Source organism: Callospermophilus lateralis, chromosome 4, assembly GCF_048772815.1.
Source record: "Callospermophilus lateralis isolate mCalLat2 chromosome 4, mCalLat2.hap1, whole genome shotgun sequence".
Lineage (NCBI taxonomy): Eukaryota > Metazoa > Chordata > Mammalia > Rodentia > Sciuridae > Callospermophilus > Callospermophilus lateralis.
This window is the reverse complement of record NC_135308.1, coordinates 147,936,214-147,955,883: the sequence shown is the minus strand read 5'-3', so window position 1 is coordinate 147,955,883 and position 19,670 is coordinate 147,936,214. Positions and strand designations below refer to the sequence as shown.

Below are 19,670 nucleotides of genomic sequence, written 5' to 3'. Positions count from 1 at the left end.
CCTACTAGTTTAAGAGTCTCTACCAGTAAGGATCAAATTTTATATTTCCCTTCTTCCCCCCTCAGCTCTGAGCAAAACACTTCCCATACAGCAGATGTGAGATGCTGATCCTCTCTCTATCCCTTCTTCCCCTGCACTTTATGAGTTGCAAAGACTCCTTGGACGTAATGCAAGGAGATGATGCCAAGCGTGTTTATCTGAGCAACAAGTTTCAAATTTATGCTTCCTTCTTCATTATTCCCTCACCATCTTTCCCAAACTCCTGAGGCCTGAAAATTGGCTGCCTCCCTCAGCATTGACAGAAAGCTTCCTTTCCCATTCAGCTGAGAAGATGGAGCCCAGGTGACCTAAACTTTAACTCCTTCCCTCTCAAATTATTTTTATGAAGACACCTCTTCCTCCTGAGGGCTATCACCTACCCTGATAAAAGGACTAAGGTCAGAACCTTGGAAAACACACATCTTTAGGAACAAGGAGAGAGACACACGTATGGTGGTCAAAAATGTGGGTTCTATAGTCAGAGATTCTGCGTGCAAATCTTAATCACGCCGCTTATTATGTTACCTTGTGCTGATTTTTTTCATACCTGTTCAGTTGGGATAACTGAGTTCATCCCTGACAGGGTTGTTGTGAGGTTGATTGAGTAAATGCCTCTCAAGTGCTATGGCAGTGTCTGGCATACAGCAGGTGCTCAGTTCCAGTTAGCTGCCATCATCATCTATCATATCAATGGCTGTTCCTCCCTCTTCATTATCCTCATGCTCTGACATTTAACACTGTTGCCTCTGCTCATCTGTTTAAAACTCTTCCTCAGTTTTTCATGACACAATTTTGGGCTACCTTTTACTTCTTTAAACTTTCTTGACTGGGGGGCTATAGTTTCCTACGTTGCTATAACAAATTACCACAACACTGATGGGTTAATAAAATCACAAATTATTATCTCACAGTTCTAGAGGTCAGACATTTGAAACCAAGGTATTAATTATCAGGGATACATTTCTTCTAGAAGCTTTGGAGGAGAATATGTTTCTTTTTTTTCTTTCTTTCTTTTTTTGCCTTCTTCAGCTTCTCATGGGTGCCAGCACTTCATGGGTTCCTTGCCATGTGGCCCCACATCACTTTAATCTGTCTCTGGTGTCACATCATCTTCTACCCTTTGTGTCTAGTCTCTCTCTGCCTCTCTCTCATAAGGACATTTGTGATGACATTTAGGGACCACCCAAATAATCCAGGATAATCTCCTCATCTCAAAATTCTTACCCTAATCCCATATGCAAAGAGGCTTTTCCCAAATAAGGTCATGCTCACAAATTTCAGGGATTAGCACATGGACATATGTTTTATCAGCTTACCACAGTGGGCATTTCCCAGACTTTGACTCTGGCCATCTGTTCTCTACATCCTATATGTCTGCGGGGATCTCTGAGGTCCCCAAGAGATCTTGTACACTCTGTGCCTCTGAAACCCCTGTGTGACCAGCTGCCCAAGTCATTCCTCCTGCTTTTCTCTGTCTCCTAAACTTCAAGCTCACCTTTCCTACTAGGCCTGATTTTTCTGAGAAATTCAGTGAAGTCCATAGAAACAAAGAGCTGCTTAATATTGATTTTTAAAAAAATCACACCAAAGCTCATATTTCCTTTAAGGTCCTCATATAGTTTTCTTACTCTCAAAAACTCTTTCTAAAATGTAGGATTTTTTTTTCTCTCTCAATAAAACTGAATTCTTAAGTGCCGTTTCTCTCTGGTCCACTTCCAAGGGGCACCACTCCTGACGGCACTGCGCGGTGGAAGCCTGCTTATGTGACAATGATTTTCTTTCATCTAAATGTCATTCCTATGATTCAGAAGAGCTGCCTGCCATGGGTATATCTGCAGTTCTGTCAATGTTTTATAACTTGCAGCAATAGTGTCTATGTATCACATCATTGTCCTTGTCATTTCCTTAGGTAAATTACTTTGCAAATCATGGGACAACTACATTTTAAATGTCACCACTATGAGCAAAATATAACATTTTACCTAATTAGGAAGATAATAATCTGCAGAAGGGAACATTTATTTCTAGCTTTCTCTTAAACTACAAAGTAGAGAGCAGACAGAATACTTCATTCACCTGCCCTGCACTCTGGACAGAAGAGAGGTAGAATTGTTCTTGGTTACTCTCAGACCTGAATTTACTTTCCCAAATTTTCTGTAACTTTCCTAATATCCCCTCTTATTTGTATATTTAAAAAAAATCCTTTACAAAAGGTTCACAAAATGGGATCCCAGGAGGAAAAACCTTGAACACATAGGAATGCACAGAAAAGGGAACATGTGGTGTGACATTAGCTTAGGCATGTTCCCATTAAAGTTAGAATTTGTACCACCTCAGTGAGGTGAGCTCAGGTGGGCCCAGGGCAGACAGGTTCTGAGGAGCTTTGAGCATCATCAGAATTACACCTGAGTCCAGGTGCATTCCAGGAAGTGGTCTGAGATGTAATCCATAAAGGGAGGTAGAAATGTTCTTGAAACCTGAAGGCCTGAGGTAGAGGACTACTTATCAGTAGCCTGATGAGAGGATTAACTGCGGCCCCAACACCCTGCATCACACCTGGTCCTTGGGATGTCGTGCCTCCTTCTGTTTTTCTTATATTGTACCAGGCTTTTTGACAGATTGGCATCAGCATGTTACACAAATCTGGCAGCACCAACACATCAAAACCAGGAAGAACTTCCTGCCAAGACACTGTCATTTGTAATTTTGTGACAGTTGTATGTTTAAAGCCACATTAACTTGGCATTTAAGCACTTTGAAAAAAGGCCAAAATGCTAAGGACTAGACATAAAGTACCCAGATTTAACTTTTGGCTCAATGTTAAGATGAAGAATTTATAGTCTCAGAGAGGATAAGAGCCTGTACAAATGTTCAACCAGACTTGCTTGAATTCAAATAGAGTGCTATACGTAGGTTCCTGGTGCTTTCCCTCCTTAAAATCTACCTCTGGATTCTTTACACCCTTTTTTGTAACTTCTTGCTCTCCTGCTGCTCAGACTGAATTAAAGTCTCCTTTTCTTCTCCTGCTACATAATTCTACTAGAAGGACTCAGATTCCAGAGTCCACCGTGGCAGAGTAGGTTATTATCTCCAATCCAGGCCTTCTCTCTGTCCTGCAGTGACTTCTCTGTATTTCACAGTAGGAGAAACCATGCTGCTCCATGGTTTCGAACTTAGTGATCATGATCCGGCTAAGGGAAGTGGTAAATCAAAAGGACCTGGATCAGGTCAGCATTTCCTACTCTATTCTTTATCCCTACAAGCACATTCACAGTTAAAAACTGCCCATGTTTCTTTTCTTTTTCTTTTTTTTTTTTTTATGAAGAGTGATTTAAAACTCTTTTTAAAATGATGCAGTATGTGTCCAAAGAAAACAATTGGCGTATAGAAGAAATATCCTCACTCCCATATGGACTACAGCATTATTCACATTAGCCAAGATGTGGAATCAACCTAAGTGTCCATCCACAGATGAATGGATAACAAAAATGTGGCATACACACAAAGGAATATTATTCTGCCTTTAAAAAGAAGGAAATTCTGTCACTTGTGACAATACAGATGAACCTAAAGGACATCATGTTAGGTGAAATAAGCCAAGCATAGAAAGACAGATACCACATGATCTCAGGTATAATGAGGAATTAAAAATTTTGAATTCATAGAAGCAGAGAACAGAATGGAGTTACCAATGGGTAGGGGGAGGTAGAGGGGTTGGGAGAAGAATCAAAGTATACAAAACTTGAGACAGACAGAGAAATAAATTCTGGAGAGCTATTGAACAGCACAATGATGACAGTTACTAACAAATGAACATATTATTGAAAATCATGAAGAGAATAGATTTTAAGTGTTTTCACCACAAATACAACAAATATCTGAGGAATTAATTAGCTTAATTTAGCCATTTCACAATGTCAACACATTTTAAAACATTGCATGTAGACAATAAATTAATACATTTTTTGTCAATTAAACACCAGTAAATTTTTAAAAATAAAATTTTTTAATGATTAATATGTCATTAAAGAATTGCCATTTAAACAAGACTTAGATATCACTGCACACTTAATAAAAAGGTGAAAATCAAAAACACTGCAATACCAAATTCTGGCAAGGATATGGGTCATGAATGTTCATTCATTGCTGATGGGAATACAAAATGGTACGGCCACTTTCGAAGAAAATTTGATAGTCTCTTACACAACTGAATATACTCTTACCACATGATCCAATAATGCTCTTTAATATTTACTCAAATGAATTGAAAACTTGTATCCACACAAAAATCTGCACATGAAGGTTCCCAGCAAATTGATTCATAAATTGCCTAGATTTGGAAGCAACCAAGATGTCCTGTAGTTGGTAAATGGATAAATAAACTAGGAACATCCAGACCATGGACCAGTACATAGTGCTAAGAAATGAGCTATGGAGCCATGAAAAGATATACAGATCTTAAATGCATATTACTAAGTAAAATAGGCCAATATGAAAGGATAGATACATGCTCTACGATTCCAATTCATGACATTCAGAAAAGGAAAAAAATTAAGACAGTTAAAAGAAAAGTGGCTGCCAGGGAGGATAGAGAGATGAACAAGCAGAGCACAAGGTACTGCTATCTCTAAATAAAATATAAAAAGGGCTGGGGATGTGGCTCAGTGGTTAATTACCCCTGAGTTTAATCCCTGGTACCAAAAAAAAAAAAAAAGTTTCTGTCTACAAATATTAATTCCCCTTCTAGGTATTATCAGACACATTAAAACTTATATATAAAGATGTTTCATTTGGGATTTTTTGTAACAAGGAAAACAGTAAATAGATGGGCTTTCACGTTGAATAGATATTGGGATAGTCTGGGTCCATCCTGTAGTAGGTGTAAGATTTTTGGTAAGCTATGATTGAGTTGTATGTGAGCCTCTATTTCTTCCTTTGCAAAATGGAAGTTTAAATATCCAACTCAAATATATGCAATGAGGGTTAAATGTGTGTATTTTTACATAACATGGTGCCTGACATGTAGTGAACATTCAATGAACAGTACTTAGCATCATAATTCTAATTAATAATTCTGACATTATAATGATAATAATTATTTTATATTAATGTTGGAATAGAGATACATATGTTCATAAGGGAAGAGTTAAATACCTTATGGTCCACTCGAACTTTGGAATGCACCACAGCAAACATGTTGAAAATGCGCTTTAAGTTAGAAAAATGCTCCTTCATTCATTCCTTCGGTCAATGCTATCGACTGCCTTTGCTACTTGGATACTGATTTATTAGGATGTAGAACTAGTGAGTGTTAAAGTTGAAAGCAATGGCCTTCCAAGTCTTTCATTTCCCTACACTGGGTCTCATTTGTAAACTGGAGGGCTGGAGATGGTCCCTATGCCTGATGATATTTTTGGTCCCCACATACCTAAAGTCCATTCCCCACCATTTTCCATGTATTCTGTACTCTGAGAAGCTGATTCTGCCAATGACATCACAGCCTTCCAATTGGCCTCAACCAATGGAGGAGCTAGAGTGTGGAAGGAAGAGAGGTTGAGTTACCTCTTCCCTGCTCCTCTCCTGCTCCAGCATGTCTTAGGATTCTTCTACTTCTGAAATTATTCTACAAGGTCCACCCTGTTGGCCCCTTTTCCATCACTCCTGCTCTTACTGACCTCTAATATTTTTACTGCCTCTGTAGGCATATATCCAGCCCTTGTTATCCACAGGAGATTGGACCCATGACTACCATTCTACCCCTGAGGGGTAGTCTGAAGATGTGCTAAATCCTTTAAAGAAAATGGCATAGTATTTGTATAGAAACTACACACATCTTCCCATATACTTTAAATCACCTCTAAGTTACTTACAGTAACCAATATAATGTAAATGTTTTATATATATATACACACTATAATGTTAAGGCAATAATGACATGAAAAAATCTGTACATGTTCAGTACAGATGTGATTTTTTTAAAAAAAATACATTTTCAACTTATAGTTGGTTGAAACCATAGATACAGAATCCATGGATGTGGAAGACTAACCTATATTGTAAAGGCTCCCCAGTGTTGCTTGACCCAGGGTACTTAATTGTCTGTTGTTAATTTCCTTAAATCAGCCACTCCTTTGCAATGTAGGAAATTTCTTTTTTTTTTCAATCAACAAATACATTTACTTATTAGAAAATTGCTTTATTAAATTTTTTGCTTATTAGAATTGTTTGCTCTGAATGAACCTTGACTATGAGAGTCTTAGAAATTCATCCCAGAATACTATGTTAATACTTCATGGTTCTATGTTCTATAAACCAGCACCACTGAAATCTTCCATAGAAGGCTCTCAAATACTCTGTTTGCTATCCTTAATCTTTATTCTCTAAGATTTTTTTCATTTTGTCTAATTTGAGATTATTTTTTCATTTCTCTGAATGTCACTCTAAATTCTGGATTTCTTGTTTGTCCTAACCCTAGGATATTTCATTTATCCTAAATCTTTACTCAGGGCAGTTCTGAGAGAATAGCTATAGATTTCTTGTCACCTCGTGAAAGTTTAAGAGTTTTCCTTGTGTTCTGTGAACTTAGGTACAATGTATCCCCTCCTCAGTCTCTTACAGATAGATAGCAACTTCATGTCATTTTAACAGAAAATTGGCATAGATATTTCAGGATGTGATTTAAATGGAAATAGAAAATTGTAAGTATATGGCTTAAAATCAATACCTGGGGAAAGAGTTATTTTTGGATCTTCCATTGTTTATATATTGATTCATTAAACAATTGTCAAGAGCTTTCTCTGTGCCAAGCACTAAGGATTCAGAGATTAAAAGATAGTGCTTGCTCCCTTGGAAGGCAGTCTGACAGAAAAGCATCCACCAGGTCGGAAGTGGCAAAGAGCAAGGGTGTCTCATGTAATGTGGAGAAGGACATCAATACTTCCTGGGTTTACAATAAAGAAAAATCAAGGTCACTTGGTTTCTCACTAAGAATCTAGTGAATCATCTCTGCTTTTCCTAAAATGAATTTAACTATTTGGCGTTTTTCTGAAGAAAGTAGCACAGTCAAATATTATTACAACTTAGGTAGGCAACAAAAACAGCTAAGAAGGAAATAGACATCTATTTCACATGTGAAACCCACACAATATTGTGTACACTGAAATCCTAAACTCCAGTGGAACCACTTATTAAATGATATTATAAACTGAGCACAAGAACATTATTCCTTAAGATCCTTGAGCTTAATTTTGTAGCTCACATTAGCAGCCCATAAACTGTACCTATAAATAAAACACAACCTGGTTTACTCCCAGTAATATCCGATGATAAACATTAACCCCCTAAAAGGTCTGGTCATTTAGGAAAGTGAGTAAAACTTTGTAAAAATAACTTTTTTTTACAGAGTACTCTGTTTCTAACTACACCTACTGAACCTTGTGTCCTGCTACTCTAAGGACAAAAACAAGAACAAAAAAGTCAGAATCTGCATCTACAAAAGGAGAAAATTCTTGCAAGAAAAAAAAATGTGCCAAAGTAACTCTAAGAGAACAGAAATGTCAAAGTGGCACAGATAGACTATGGAAAGACTACATACATTTTAATCAAGAGTCAGATAGTAAATTTTTTGAGTTTTTTAGGGCCATCTCTATTGCTACTACTCAACTAGGCTACTGTAGCCCTAAAAGTCATGAGTGTGGCTCAGTTCTAATAAATGGTTGCTTATAAAACCAAGTTGTATGGCCATTCTGACAATATTAATCCTGCCTATCCAAGAACACGGGAGATCTTTCCATCTTCTAAGGTCTCCAATTTCTTTCTTGAGAGTTCTATAGTTTTCATTGTAAAGGTCTTTCACCACTTTTGTTAGATTTGATTCCCAAATATTTTATTTTTTAAGGCTATTTTATTATTTTAAGGCTATTTTTTAAGGCTGATTTCTCTTTCAGTTGATTCATCACTGATGTATAGGAACACAATTGATTATGGACGTTAATTTTATATCCTACTACTTTGCTGAATTCACTCATGAGTTCTAAGAGTTTTCTGGTGAAGTTTTTTAGGTCTTCTGAATATTGAATCATGTCATTGGCAAATAGGGATAGTTTGAGTTCTTCTTTGTCTATTTGCATCCCATTAATTTATTTCTTCTATCTGATTGCTCTGGCTAGCATTTCCAGGACTAAATTAAATAGAACTGGTGAAAGAAGGCATTCCTGTATTGTTCCAGTTTTGAGAGGGAATGCTTTCCATTTTTCTCCATTTAGAATTATGTTGGCCTTGGGTTCAGCAAATTTAGCTTTTATAATGTTGAGGCATGTTCCTACTATCCCTAGTTTTTCCAGTGTTTTGAATATGAATGGATGCTGTATTTTGTCAAATGCTTTTTCTGCATCTATTGAGATAATCATGTGATTTTTGTCTTTAAGTCTATTGACATGATTAATTACATTTATTGATTTCCTTATATTTAGTGCTATACAGATTTAATGCAATTCCTATTAAGGTTCTGATGATGTTCTTCATAGAAATAGAAAAAGCAGTCATGAAATTCATTTGGAAAAATAAGAGGCCTAGAATAGCCAAATCAATCCTCAGGAAAAAAAAAAAAAAAGCAAGAGGTAACACAATACCAGACTTTAAATTATACTACAGAGCTATAGTAACAAAAATGGCATTTTATTGTCACCAAACAGATATAAATACCAATGGAAAAGAACAGAAGACACAGAGATAAACTCACATAAATACAATTATCTCATACTAGACAAAGTGCCATAGACATACAGTGGAGAAAAGATAGCCTCTTCAATAAATAATGCTGGGAAAACTGGAAATCCATATGTAATAGAATGAAATTTTACCCCATCTCATGCCCTGCACAAAACTCAACCCAAAGTGGACCAAGGACCTAGGCATTAGACCAGAGGCCCTGTGCCTATTAGAAGGAAAAGTAGGCCCAAATCTCCATTGTGTCAGCTTAGAAACTGAATTTCTCAATTAGACTCCTAAAGTGCAAGCAGTAAAGTCAAGAATAAATAAATGGGATGGTATCAAACCAAAAAGCTTCTTCACAGCAAAGGAAACAATCAAGAACATGAAGAGAGAACCTATAGAATGGTAGAAAATCTTTGCCACTGGCACCTCAGATAGAGCATTAATCTGCAGGGTATATAAAGAACTCAAAAAACTTAACATCAAAAAAAAAAAAAAAACAAAAAAACAAAAAACAAATAACCCAATTAAAAATGGGCAAAGGAACTGAACAGATACTTCACAGAAGAAAAAAATACAATGGGTCAACAAATATATAAATAAATGTTCAAATCACTAGCAATTAGAGAAATGCAAATTAAAACTACACTGAGATTTTGTCTCACTCCAGTGACAATGGCAATTATCGAGAATACAAGTAACAATAAATATTGGTGACTCACAATGGGGGCAGGGATCACGAAATTGGACAAGGCAGAGTTGGGGGAAGGTGAAGAATGACAATGGAAAAAAGAGTATCATGAATCGAATATAACTTCCCTATGTTCATATATGAATACATGACCAGCATAACTCCACATCGTGTATAACCACAAAAATGGGAAGTTATACTCCAGGTATATAAGATATCAAAATATACTCTACTGGCACGTATAACTAAGAAGAACAAATTTTTTAAGAGTACATATAAGATGGTCATCTCAGATATTTTGTTATAGTGACAGAAAGCTAACTAATGCAAAATCCAGTGTGGATGTTTTCTACAAGTAAACATCAAAGCTTTGTCAGCTTCTACAGAATCTACGTTCAAACTGTGTCTTTAACCTGAGTCCCCATGGCCACGTCTCTGGCCCAGGCCCTTACGCTGTGGCCTTGGCCTGTGGAATTAGAGCAGTCTTCTCCAATGCCTGTTCTGATGGTGCCACACCCCCTCCTGCTCACAAGCCTGCAGTGATTCCCCTGATATCCTGTGAGCGTTTTTCTCAGTGCAGCATTCAAGTCCTTTTATGAATTCTCTAAAAGAGTAAAAATCTCCCATTGTTTACACTTCAGTTCACAGTTTGGGAGGTTCCAGTCCATGATTGATTGGTCACATTGCTTTGGGTCTGTGGTGAGCAAATCATGGCAAAAGCATGTGGTAGAGCAAAACTGTTCACCACACGGCCAAACAGCAAAAGAGAAAAAGAGGAAGAGGCTGGGATCCCATGTTTCCCTTTGAGAGAATGCCCCCAATGACCTAAAGAACACCCATTAGGTTCCACCACCTCCCAACAGTGATACCCTGGGCACCTTTAATAGATTGGCCTTTGGGAGGAATTCCAGACTCAAACTCTTGCAATAGTAATAGAACTAAGAACATGAATGGGATATTTTGACTAGATGCTAAATTCAGCTTTGGATATTTTGGATCTGGGGCTGCCACGGAAATTCCAAATAAAAATGTTCACCTAACACAGCCAGAATAGAACCAGGGTGCTTGGAAATGATTCTGATGTTCTTTGCCTGGGGATAAATGGCTAAAGCTTTGAGAAAGGCTAGAAAAGAGATCACAGAAAAATCTGGAATTTCTGTCAGCAACTAGAAGGAGAGTAATCAAAATAGCAGCAGAAATAGTATTTGTGAGGGATAAATTAACATTGACTCATTTGATCATCATATCAGTCCTATGTGGGCCATGCACATTCTTGACCCTCATTTTACAGAAGAGGAAAAATCAAGATTCAGAGCTAATGAGTGATTTGTCAAAAATCACACGAAAGTGGCACAGACAAGATTGAATCCAGGTGGCCTGTCCTGCCAGACTGGTCTCAGAGGAAAAGGAAGTTAATGGGAACAGCATGCTAAAGGAAGGTCAAAGAAGCTGAAAACTGAGAAGAGAAAGGTTTAAAGTGGATTGGGACAGAGATGGATGTCAGAAGACAAGAAGCTGAAGACTGAGAAGATGGATGGGATAAGAGAAGAAGAGGGGAATGGATCTGATCCAACTTTCCTATGTACACACAGGAATACACCACAGTGAATCTCACCATCTGTATCCACAGACACTGATTAAACAAACAAACAGAACAAAACATCTAAAAGGTGCAGCAGAAAGATCAGCAGAAAGGGAAAAGGAACAGGGAGAGGGAACAATACTGGGGGCTGAATGAGAGCAAATTATATTCCATGCTTTTTAAATCATGTCAAAAATGAATCCTAATGTTTTATTTAACTGAAAAGAAACAATTAAAAAATAAAAAGAAGGAGAGGACGGGGCAGTAAAGAGAGAACATGTGGATAATGAATCCAAAGCACTGGGTTCAGGTTATGTGGTAAGCCGAATGGTGGCTCTCCTGGAGTGTCCAAGTCCTAACCCTGGAGCCTGTGAATGTCACTTTACATGGCAAGAGGGGCTTTACAGATTTGATTAAGGACATTGATATGGGGATATTATCCTGGTATGTGGGGTAGAGAGCAATCTACACATGCAACCTTAAAAGGAGAGGACTTTTATGGCCCAGGGATCACAGATGCACCGGACTGGCTTTGGAAATGGAGGAGGGGCCAGGAGGAAAGGAATGTGGCAGCTTTGGAAACTGGAAAAGTCCGTGTAACAGATCCTCCAGAACAAATGGAGGGAGCTCTGCTAACACCTCATTTTACTTCTGTGAGACCTGTGCCTCACTTCTAACTTACAGAACTTTGTCACATTTTAGCCACTGAATGTGTGGTAATTTGTTGCTGTAGGAATGGAAAAAAAAATACAGGACCTTATCTCTCCCTAATGTGATCAATATGCTTTATATATATATATATATATATATATATATACAATGTATAAAAGAGAGCGTTTAATGTTTATCTTTCCAGTAAACTTACACAAACTTTCATTTTATAAACTTTTACATAACACTCGGACAAGGCTTAGACAAATATGGTTCTCAACAAGGCAAACACCCAGCAGGCCAGTTTCACCAGTCTTAAAGGAGTAACAGGTTATAACTTCGATATGTATAATTTTAGAGTTATCCTTTTCTGATCAATACTCTTGGAAATGATTCCAAGACCCTGGTTCAAAATTTTGGCTTGACCCTGGTCATAACAACTTCCTGATATACAGGAAGTGATATCCCAGACAGTGGTAGTGAGGGGCCCTCAGAGAGAGAAATGATGAAGCTGGCCCCATATGAATTTCCTTAATCAATATTTAATTTACTTAACCGACCATAAAAACAATGTTAATTCACAGAAGCCCCCAAATTTATCAAAACTATCTTCAGAATACAAACTAGTAATAATTTGGTGATTATAGCTCTATGTTAATAATGGTACAATTAGATTCTTTCAGCCACATAATGTGCCTCTATGGACACTTATTTTAACAAATGTTTGTAAAACAAGAACAAAATGACACGGAATTACATGGGCTTTGCATTGTAACTTTTTAATCAAATTTATAATGATTAATTCATAGGAACAATATGCAGTATTTGTGTGATTTGAGTTATAAAGTTCATCTTGACTAATTTCAGTGTTAACATAATTAAATTTCTGGTGTAGTTAATAATGAATGAAAATCCTTCTAGCAGACAACTGTTACATTTTAAAGCCCATTCAAGATGTCTTAAATTATTCTTTAAAATTGCATTCCATTTTCTTTAAATATTTATCTAAAATAATTTACCCCCTACTTATTTAGCAAAGGATTTGAGACAGCTCAAAGCAATGAATATATTCACACATTTTCATTCTATGTGATTTTTAAAATAGTTGTTTTATCATTACTGTCACAAAGTATTGAAAGCCTATCCCTAAAGTCAAATTTCAATGTATTAATAGGTCATAACAGAAGTGTCCAACTTTCATAGCAATGTAAATATGAGCCTAAACTAGCCACAGTTTGCAAGTACTTCATTCAGCTTATTTGGGATATGAAGATGAGATCTCCAAGAAAATAGAGGGTCAGGGGGAAATAAGCAGGGCATTAATATTTTCTTAAAATACACACTTTCAATAAGACACTGATTCCCAAATTCTTTAGAATTGACTATCTGTCACAGTAGGCTATCTTTCTCTAAGGCCAGCGGCCAGTAAACTACAGCTCATGGGACAGATGGGGCCTAACACCTTGTTTTTTATTTGTTTATTTCTGTTTCTTTTCCCCCCCATAGCTTTATTGAGATAAAACTGAAGTACAGTAAAATGCAAATATTTGAAGTATGCAATTTGATCAGTTTTGACATGTATGTAGCCAATACAATCAATATAAAAAGCATTTTCATTTTTTTTAAATTTGAAATCATGTAGTTTCCTGGATGATTTATTACATTAGAAATCAATCCCTTAAGAAACCACCCCCCCATGTCAACTAATACAAAATTAGATGGCACACTTGTAAATATCTCAGAGGTCAAGGAAGAAAGCTCAAGAAAAGTAAATAAAAAGTACTTTGAATTAAGTGATAATAAAAGCTTAAAATATCAGGATCTCTGGGATGAAACAGTACTCAGATGAACATTTATAACTTAAAGTACTTGTATCAGGAAGAAGCTAGAAAAACAATCAAATTATTTTTAAGTTATGTAGTAGGAAGGAAAAAATAAAGGTAGGAGAAAAAAATATATGAAATACAGAAGAAATAATACAGCTAAAATTTGATAAAAATCAAACAAGTCTAATCAAGAAAAAAGCAAGAACAAATATATAATCTTGAAATAGAATTGACCATAAATAAAAAATGTTAAGAAAGCATGAACAGAACTTCCAAGGACTATGGGATAACATGAAAAAAACAAATTTAAGATTTATTGGGATAGATAAAGACATGAGGATACAAAACAAAGGAATGTACAATCTTTTCAATGAATTAATATCAGAAAATTTCCCAAACCTAAAGAATGAAATATAAAATCAAATACAAGAGGCTTACAGGACCCCAAATGTAAAAAATTACAACAAACCCACACCAAGGCACATTATAATGAAAATGCCTAACATACAGAGTAAGGATAGAATTTTAAAGGCTACAAGAGAAAAACATCAGATGTATTTAATACATATGGGGGAAACTAATATGGGCCTCATTTGATTTCTAAAACCTGTTTTTGTAAATAAAGTTTTATTGGAATTTACTACCTAATTTTTCAAATAAAGTTTTAATGGAACAAAGCTACTCATTTTTCCACTATCATCTATCACTGTTTTTGCACTAAAATAACAGACTTTTATAATCATGACAGGACAGAGATCTTTTTGACCCTCAAAACTGAAAATATTTACTATCTTGCCCTTTAGGGAAGAAATTTACTTCTTATAACAAGAAATTTGATTCTTATATCAATATTGCTAAGACATTTGGAAAACATTACAAGGTTATTACAATTTATTAAAGCAAACTATCCCACATGGATATTTTACTAACTGTATTTGTTGTGAATTTCAGTCTTTTGACCTTGCCTCCTCATTTTATTTTGAAAAGGATGTCAAAATACCCATGTAGTTTCTTGGCCTTTTCACAAAATAATATAGTAGTTAGGACATTTTTCTTTTCCTTTTGCTGTAGGTATCAACAGGGAAAAGTATAAACAGAGTTCCACTGAAGACTCACATGATCTAGTGGGTAAAGCTATAGCAATCTTCTTACCTGAACAACAGATACTGAACTGAACTGAGTGTAGTGGCAATAGCAGATCACACAGAGGCACTGGGGTTAAGAACATGGACTTGAGCCACACTGCATGACTGCAGGTTCTGCTTCTATTAGCTATGTGCTTTTAATTAACTTCTAGGAGCTTCAATTTCCTTATAAAATTGGGATAACAATAGTAGCTATGTCACAGGACACAGCAGTTCTGGTCATATAGCAAGTGCTACAAAAAATGTTGGCTATTTCTGTGACTATTCACAGAAAAAGATTAAATCTTCCTAAGAGAGCAGGAGTCACTGTGGGATGGTTACATAGATACAGGCCTTCCCCTACATGTGGTGAATATGTGGTAATAATGTCATTAGTAAGGAACATATTATGGGCTAAGAGGAGGCTCCAGAACTAGCTTACCTGGGTGATGGGTATTCTGGTTCTATCCCTTTCTAACTGTGTGACTTTGGACAAGTAACTTGACCTAACTGTGGGAATAATAATAACTTTAGGCCATAGGGCTATTTTGAGGATTATTGAGTCAATATGAGTCAATACATTTTATAGTGCCTGACCCAGAATGTATGCCCAATAAATATTAGCTGTTTTGTTATTTTCAGTATTAGTATTATTGTTATTAATATTTTCATTATTGTGCATCAGGCCTGTTGCTAACTGCTCCATACTATGAGGTCATTATTATTATCAACATCACTTTCAGGATAAAGGAATTTAGGTTCAATGAGGTTAAGTAATGAGTTTTATTCATTGAGTTCTTATGTGATGGGATTAGAATCTGAGTCTCTCTAAAAGCAGGATTAGGAGACCTGGGACCTGTATCATAATAGTAAATTTCTTCAAGCAAAACAGGCAGAACTATGAAACATTATTGTTTATTAACAGTTACCGTGACAACTGCCTTTCTCCCTTTTTAGCAATTGTGTTGGACTATAAATACTCCAAAAATACAGAATGCTAGGGTTAGGAAAATGCTTATAAATCATTTACTCCAACACCTCCATTTTCCAGATGAGGAAACTGAGGGTCCAGAACAGTTCAATGATGGTCTCAAGAGTACTCAATTTCAGTAGCAGGAAAAAAAAAACCCTAAAATTAGATCATCTTAAACCCTCCATCACAAACAACTCCAAAGACTTAGTGGTAGAAATCTAATGAAAAATCCTTTCACATTATGGTTTTAGTATCCGTTGTTCAGGTAAGAAGATTGCTATAGCTTTACCCACTAGATCATGTGAGCCTTTTGGTGGTTCAGTAAAACTCTGTTTATACTTTTCCCTGTTGATACTTGTAGCAAAAGAAAAAGAAAAATGTCCCCAACTACTAATAGTAGAGTATTTGAGAAGTAGAGCCGCCAAATGATCAGAGCATATTCTGCAAATAAACTGATGAAAAGGTACACATGTCTGTAAAATCTTCCTAAGAGAGCAGGAGTCATTGTGGCATGGTGTCATAGATAAATGCCTTCAGACTAAATAATCTCATAGCAAAAACACATGGTTATCTTTTATTGAGGTCCTGCATAGGAGTGATATGGTGAGGACCCACTGACAGTGACCTTAATTTGCTCACCTTACAGAACAATCAAATCATCCAAAGAAAATATGGAGGAGCCATTAAAAAAATCTGTGATCTACATTGCTCTTAATTCTCTTGAAATTAAAGTTCTAATATATGTGACTTCATTATTTTATAAATTAACTTCATCATTGCAATATTACATTTAAAGCACTTCAACAAAGTATAGTGTTTAAGAATAGATGCTAGAGTCAGAATCTCTGGGTTAACTAGCTTTGGGACCTTACATAAGGCACCTCTATGCCTCAGTTTCCTCATTTGTCAAATGAGGATAAAACAGTGTCCATATCATAAAAGGTATTGTGAAAATTAAATATGTCAAATTATACTCTACTGTCACATATAACTAAAAAGAACAAGTGAAAAAAGTAAGAAAAAATCGGCACACACTTTAAATGGTATCTGTCTCTAGAGAACACTCAATAAATATTAGCCATGGATGTTTCTACCACTGCTATTACTGAGTAAGGACTTGAAGAATTTAATTTCCATCTTCAGAAAGGCACACACACTAGCTTTTCCTGCTTCGTGATGTTCTTTAGGATCTGACCTCAAATAACCTCATAGCGTCCTCTCCTGTTTCTCAGTTCTTCCACATTCTCTTCTCCCATGCTACCCACTCCTTCCTCCAGCCATCCTAAATTACCCCACAGCATGTGCTGTGCTGTCACAATCCCATAAACATGTGCTCCCTTCTCTCTGTGGAGAGTGCCCCTAACCCTTCAATCCTGGCTCACTTCCACAAATCTCACTTCTCCTTCCAGAGGAAGCTGAACTGTCACCATTCTGTAACCGTCGCCGTTCCACATTCGTGGCCATTCTGGAGTGCCTTCCCCAACTTACAAGCAGATGGAGGCCCTCCTCCTTCTCTGCTTCAGTAATATCATTCTCCCATAACCATTTCCCCATTACTTTGCAATTGCCTATACAGAAACCTCTGTCCCTCTGGATTGTGTTCTTCCTTTGATGTAACCTAAGTGCCTGGCCCTTAGAAAGGCATTTGATAAATTTCTGTAGAAAGATGAAAGAAAAGGGGGATGGAAGGAATCCAATGAGTATTATTGAATGCCCACCTTGTCCCTACCATTTTATCTGATGCTGGGAATAGAAGAGATACAGGAAATGATCTCTGCAAAATCTCTCTATATAAATGTCTTTCTCCAAAGAATAAAACAATTAATTCCTCAAATGTTTATTAAGCATGTAAGTGTGCCTAGCACTGTGATAGATGCTGAAATAGATGCAAAAGAAGGAGAAGATCTGCTCTCAGTCCTGAGGGACTCCCGACCTCACAGAGAGAACTCAATTAGACTCAGAAGCTCTAATTCAGTCTCTGACCCGCAGATGAAAGAAGGGCCTGAAGCTATACAGTCACCCCCTATACTGGTGGAGTTTGAATCTAACCACGAGTCTCCAAATGTCTTCATTTACCTGCAACATGGTTTCCACTTAGAGAGGAATTATATAAAATAGAAAGTTAAATTGAGTGTATAATAATGCATCCAATATTCACACAGATGTGTTCCAATGGCTTGCTTCACTGACAGAAGCTTTAATAGTATTAGAAATTTTAGAAAGTAAGATTTATAGTACTAATCTCAAATTCACTGATACCAAGCAAGTTCCCTTTCCCCTCTAGGGGTCCACCCCGTCAGTTATTCAACCAACTTGCCTATGACATGCACCCCGATACATGGATGAAAGACAAAATACCTCCCCTCTAAGAACATAAAATCCAACCTTATTTGTATTACAAAACAAGCACCTTCCCAGGGGTTGATTACTTGAGACCCGTTAACTCAAGTACCATAAATAGATCTTTTCAAGGTCTGAAGGCTCAGAAATAAATATTGATTGGTGAATCAGATGCATCACTGAGACAGTAAAACTTGGGATTTGTCAATTGTTTTTCACTTCATTTAAAGAATTCACATTGCTTAATAAAAAGCAAATAAGCCAGGAAAAGCAGATGCTCCTTCCATTAAAAAACAAAATACAATAAAATAAAATAATTGCCAGTTAGAGAACAGCGCTCCTTTGGGAGATTATACTAGCATTGCCAACTGACAATCATACTAACTTAGGTTCATTGCAATTGCTTTAGGAAAAAGTCAGCTTTTTGTTTTGTTTTGTTTTGTTATTAGTAGAGGCAGAATCAGCTCAGCAATAATCTTGACTTTGCTCTAAGTTACTAGGTTCTGATTCGGCTGGCTGGAATCCAGCTTTTCAATTATACCACCATTGGACCTTTGTACAAGAGTGACACCTCACTTCCCAGTGTGTGTTCTCACCGAGAGATATCATCAGGTCCTTGAGAAAAAGCTGCAGAAAGAAGGCAACACCTATTAGGTGCCCACATTGTGTTAGGCATAACATTGTGTCTATATTATCTAATTAAATTTCACTCCACTAAATTAGAGTTCATTGGAGGACAAGACTGAGTCAGATTCATCACTATTTCACCAGCATTTTCCATAGTGGTTGAAATAACATAGGTGCTCAGTTAATGCTGAATGACTTCTCATAACAGTGTTGAAAGTTACATAGAAGTAGGTGGGAGAGGATGACGCCTAAATTCAGTGATATCTTTTTTCTCCCACTTCACCAAAGCAACTTCAATACACAATATTGCTTTGTAATTTCCCAAGGCTAGATGTGGTGTCTAGCTGAGAAACATACCATTTTAGGGTAATGTTAGAAAAGTAAGATTGAGATACGCATTACAGTATTACTCTCTCATCTGCTCAACACCAGAGGAAGAAACCAAAGCTTGCAGAATCTACACTGATTAATCTAGGACAGCAAAACCAACTCTGACATACCACATAGGGCTTGAGAGCTTGCAGTTCAGGTCAGAGAAGATTTATGTCCCAATTCTGACCATTACTAGTAAGTAATTTACTTCTCTGAACCTCAGTCTCTTCATCAGTGATACAGGGACCAGAATAGAGCCAATCATGACTAATCCAACTATCCTTTCACTCACTCACACCAAGTGCTGGGGGTTGAGGGGGTGGATCACTCAACTACAATGACTCTGAATAGATATTCACAGTCTCAGATGGGAACGCAGCACAGAATTACTCCACAATCTGACCGCTTCCTATTAAATCAGTCTTGGAAGTCTCTGAAGTTACTCTTAACAAATTAATAACACCTCTCACCACCTTAGCTGCTGATCTCACCTTATATCCATTAAGGAACAAATAAGAACTTCTAGAAACAGCTCCAAACTACCATCCTACTTGAACCCTTGAACTCTGTGTCCTTTCTTTAAAAAAAATTAAGGTACAATTGGCCAAAAACATTGTACATATGTTTATGTACAATGTACATTGTACATATTTATGGTACTCAGTGTAATTTCTTGATGTATGTATACATTGTGGAAATTAATGAACATATCCAACACCTTACATAGTTACTA

At 36.6% G+C, this 19,670-nt stretch overlaps 1 protein-coding gene across 1 annotated transcript in view; it reads right to left on the bottom strand.

Annotated features, from left to right (window-relative positions):
* The window catches only part of Ano4 (anoctamin 4), a 210,679-nt gene extending 193,617 nt beyond the window's left edge, over positions 1-17,062 (bottom strand). Inside the window, exon 1 of the mRNA XM_076855420.2 lies at positions 16,981-17,062. Coding sequence (XP_076711535.1) covers positions 16,981-17,062 — 82 coding nt within the window. The remainder of the gene's footprint in view (positions 1-16,980) is intronic.
* Positions 17,063-19,670: the final 2,608 nt, after the last annotated feature.